This window comes from Aedes albopictus, chromosome 3 (assembly GCF_035046485.1).
Source record: "Aedes albopictus strain Foshan chromosome 3, AalbF5, whole genome shotgun sequence".
In the NCBI taxonomy this organism is placed as follows: domain Eukaryota; kingdom Metazoa; phylum Arthropoda; class Insecta; order Diptera; family Culicidae; genus Aedes; species Aedes albopictus.
This window is the reverse complement of record NC_085138.1, coordinates 62,086,225-62,088,788: the sequence shown is the minus strand read 5'-3', so window position 1 is coordinate 62,088,788 and position 2,564 is coordinate 62,086,225. Positions and strand designations below refer to the sequence as shown.

At 42.4% G+C, this 2,564-nt stretch overlaps 1 protein-coding gene across 1 annotated transcript; it reads left to right on the top strand.

Annotated features, from left to right (window-relative positions):
- Positions 1 to 376: 376 nt before the first annotated feature.
- On the top strand, positions 377 to 1,058 carry LOC109413755 (cuticle protein 16.5). The gene is made up of 2 exons (XM_019687487.3): positions 377 to 491; positions 592 to 1,058. The coding sequence occupies exons 1-2, from the start codon at positions 474 to 476 to the stop codon at positions 919 to 921; spliced, it is 348 nt and encodes a 115-aa protein (XP_019543032.3). The 5' UTR covers positions 377 to 473; the 3' UTR covers positions 922 to 1,058.
- Positions 1,059 to 2,564: the final 1,506 nt, after the last annotated feature.

Below are 2,564 nucleotides of genomic sequence, written 5' to 3'. Positions count from 1 at the left end.
ACCCACATACGTGTAAACTACCATCAGGCAATCACTTAAAAGCCAAGCTACCATCTTTCTCGAGCGAGTGCGGTCGGTCAGCGCACCGCTAATTCGGCATTCCGTTCACGTTTTATTGTAATGTTCGCAACCGACCGACCGAGCGAGCGAACTTCGAGCATCATCCTCCGCAGCAAAACGGTGTGACGGTCGTCGACGCGGTTTTTCGACGGTCGAACGTGCCGCTCCTTGAGCTCGGCCGAAGCTCCGAGGACTCCTAGCTCCAGGCGAATTTGTCACATCGGATTGGATTGGGCGCGTACTTTGCCGTACACAGCCAGCGTGCGCCGGAAGAGGGGTTCGTTGGTTCGGCGAAAAATTGTGCATTTCTATCATATAAATACTGCAAGGCGGGTAGTCGAACAGTATCAGTTTCAGTTCAGCTACAATCAACTAAACTTGCCTTAGTCGCAACTAAACCCCAAACAATCAACATGTACTCCAAAGTTGTGGTGAGTTCATTTAGATCGTGTTATTGGTTTTATTACGGCTTTATCAAGGTGGAAATGTTCTTCATTCTAATAATTCATATTCTATCCTCCACCCTCCTAGATCTGCCTGGCCATCTGCGTCCTGAGCTCGGTTTCGGCCGCTGTCGTCCCTGTTGCTGCCCCACTGGCCGCCGCTGGAGTCGTTGCCCCCTATGCCACCTCGTACAATGCACACACCGTGAACCACAACATTGCCGCCCCCTATGTCGCCGCTGCTCCCGTTGCCAAGTACGTTGCCGCTCCGGCTGCCTACGCCGCTGCCGCTCCAGTGGCCCGGTACGTTGCTGCCCCAGCTGCGTATGCCGCCCCAGCTGCCTACGCCGCTGCCTACGCTGCCGCTCCAGCCATCGCCGCCTACACCGCTCCCTACACCTACCCTTATCTGTTCTAAGTCGACGCGACCACCACGGCGACCGGATACGACGACAGTGACAGGAAACGAGTTCTAGTCAATTTGGACCCGCTAAGTTTATGTTGAAAATAGCTGAACTGTGTTGATTGAGAATAGATGATTTTTTAAGAATGCAATTTTGAATGGTAGTTTCCAGTGCAATCCGAAAGAAATCCATAAAAAAAAGTCTATCTTGATATAGTTTAATTCCAATGGTTTTGAAAATCTAAACTTTTTAAGTGGAAATAAGGCGATTGTTTGACTTGTTTTAAATATTTTAAACTTTCAAATATTTTCAAATATTGTTGGATAAAACTCATCCCCACCAGAAACTTGTGTAGAAAATTAAAATGAAAACAAAAAAAAAATTAAAAAAATAAGCATACACTCCCGATCAAAAGTTTGGGGTAACCCCCATAAAAACATGTCATTTTTTCAGACCCATATCTCCGCAAATTTGCGTCTGATTTCAAAACCTTAGGTTTCATTCGAAAGATAATAAGCCAAAGTAACTTTGAACATGATTTCGGTGAAACTTTTACAAAAATATTTATATGTAAACTTAATCGAAAGTGACATCATCGATGACATCAAGATGATGATGATGATGATGATTGAAGTGTACCCACCATCAGCGCAAGGATTACCTATGTCTGCAGAATCACTCCGGGAGGGAATGATCTACCTGATGGTTTGTTGTAGCAGGGTGAGTTAAAATTCTTGAATTCCTTCGGTAGTCAACATAAAGTTGCTATCTCATGACAAAAGACTGACTACTCCACGAACTTAGGTCCGGGCATCAGTTCATTTAACTCCCTTAGGCTACCCCTCCCACAATATAAACATGGAAGTTATACAATGTAATAAAACCGAAATAATGAAAGGTAAAATTAGATGGATCTCACCAAATGGATCTCCTGTGCAGGATCTGCTGTCTGCATCAATGACATCTTGTTCCTTTTGTCTCGTGTCACCATCGGGGCGTAGATTGGGCAATCAAAACTCCATAATGACCTTCTCACACAGAACCAGAGTTTAAAATTTTCATTTTCAGTGAGTGAAATTCAACGTGAATTTTGAAAATTCTCAACTGAGGGATCAAAATAAAGTTCATTTTGGTGAATGAATTTTTTCACCTATTCATTCATTTTTCTGTCACTGACAATTTTCACTGAGAAATATAACTTTTTTTTTTTTTTTTTTTTTTCATAGTGATTACGGCGGTAGCACACTGTGCTTATGTTCTAACACCGCACCCTTTCCCTACGTTTGCTTCTATGAGCCTCTATTTTTGTTTCAACACACAGAAGTACGTAGGCATATCGTGGCCCAAGTCGACACTGTTTTGGCCTGCGTTGAACAAAAATAGTTTTGATAAAAGTTTCCCCTTTTTTCTTTTTGTCAATTTTTTTTTTTTGTAGTATGGTCCATGTATTTAGTTAGGTTCTTGTCAATTTGTCAGTTATTCGAAGTAGATCTCCAAGGTAATAGTCAATTAAGTCATTCTGGTCTGTTCCATCATACCAACTTTAGTCTTTGCTTTATTGAAGTGTAGTTTTATTGGAAATATGCTGAATGTAGTTATTAAAAAGAGACGTCTGGAACTGTGTCCTGCTAGTTGTTTCGTCATGCACATACGTCAT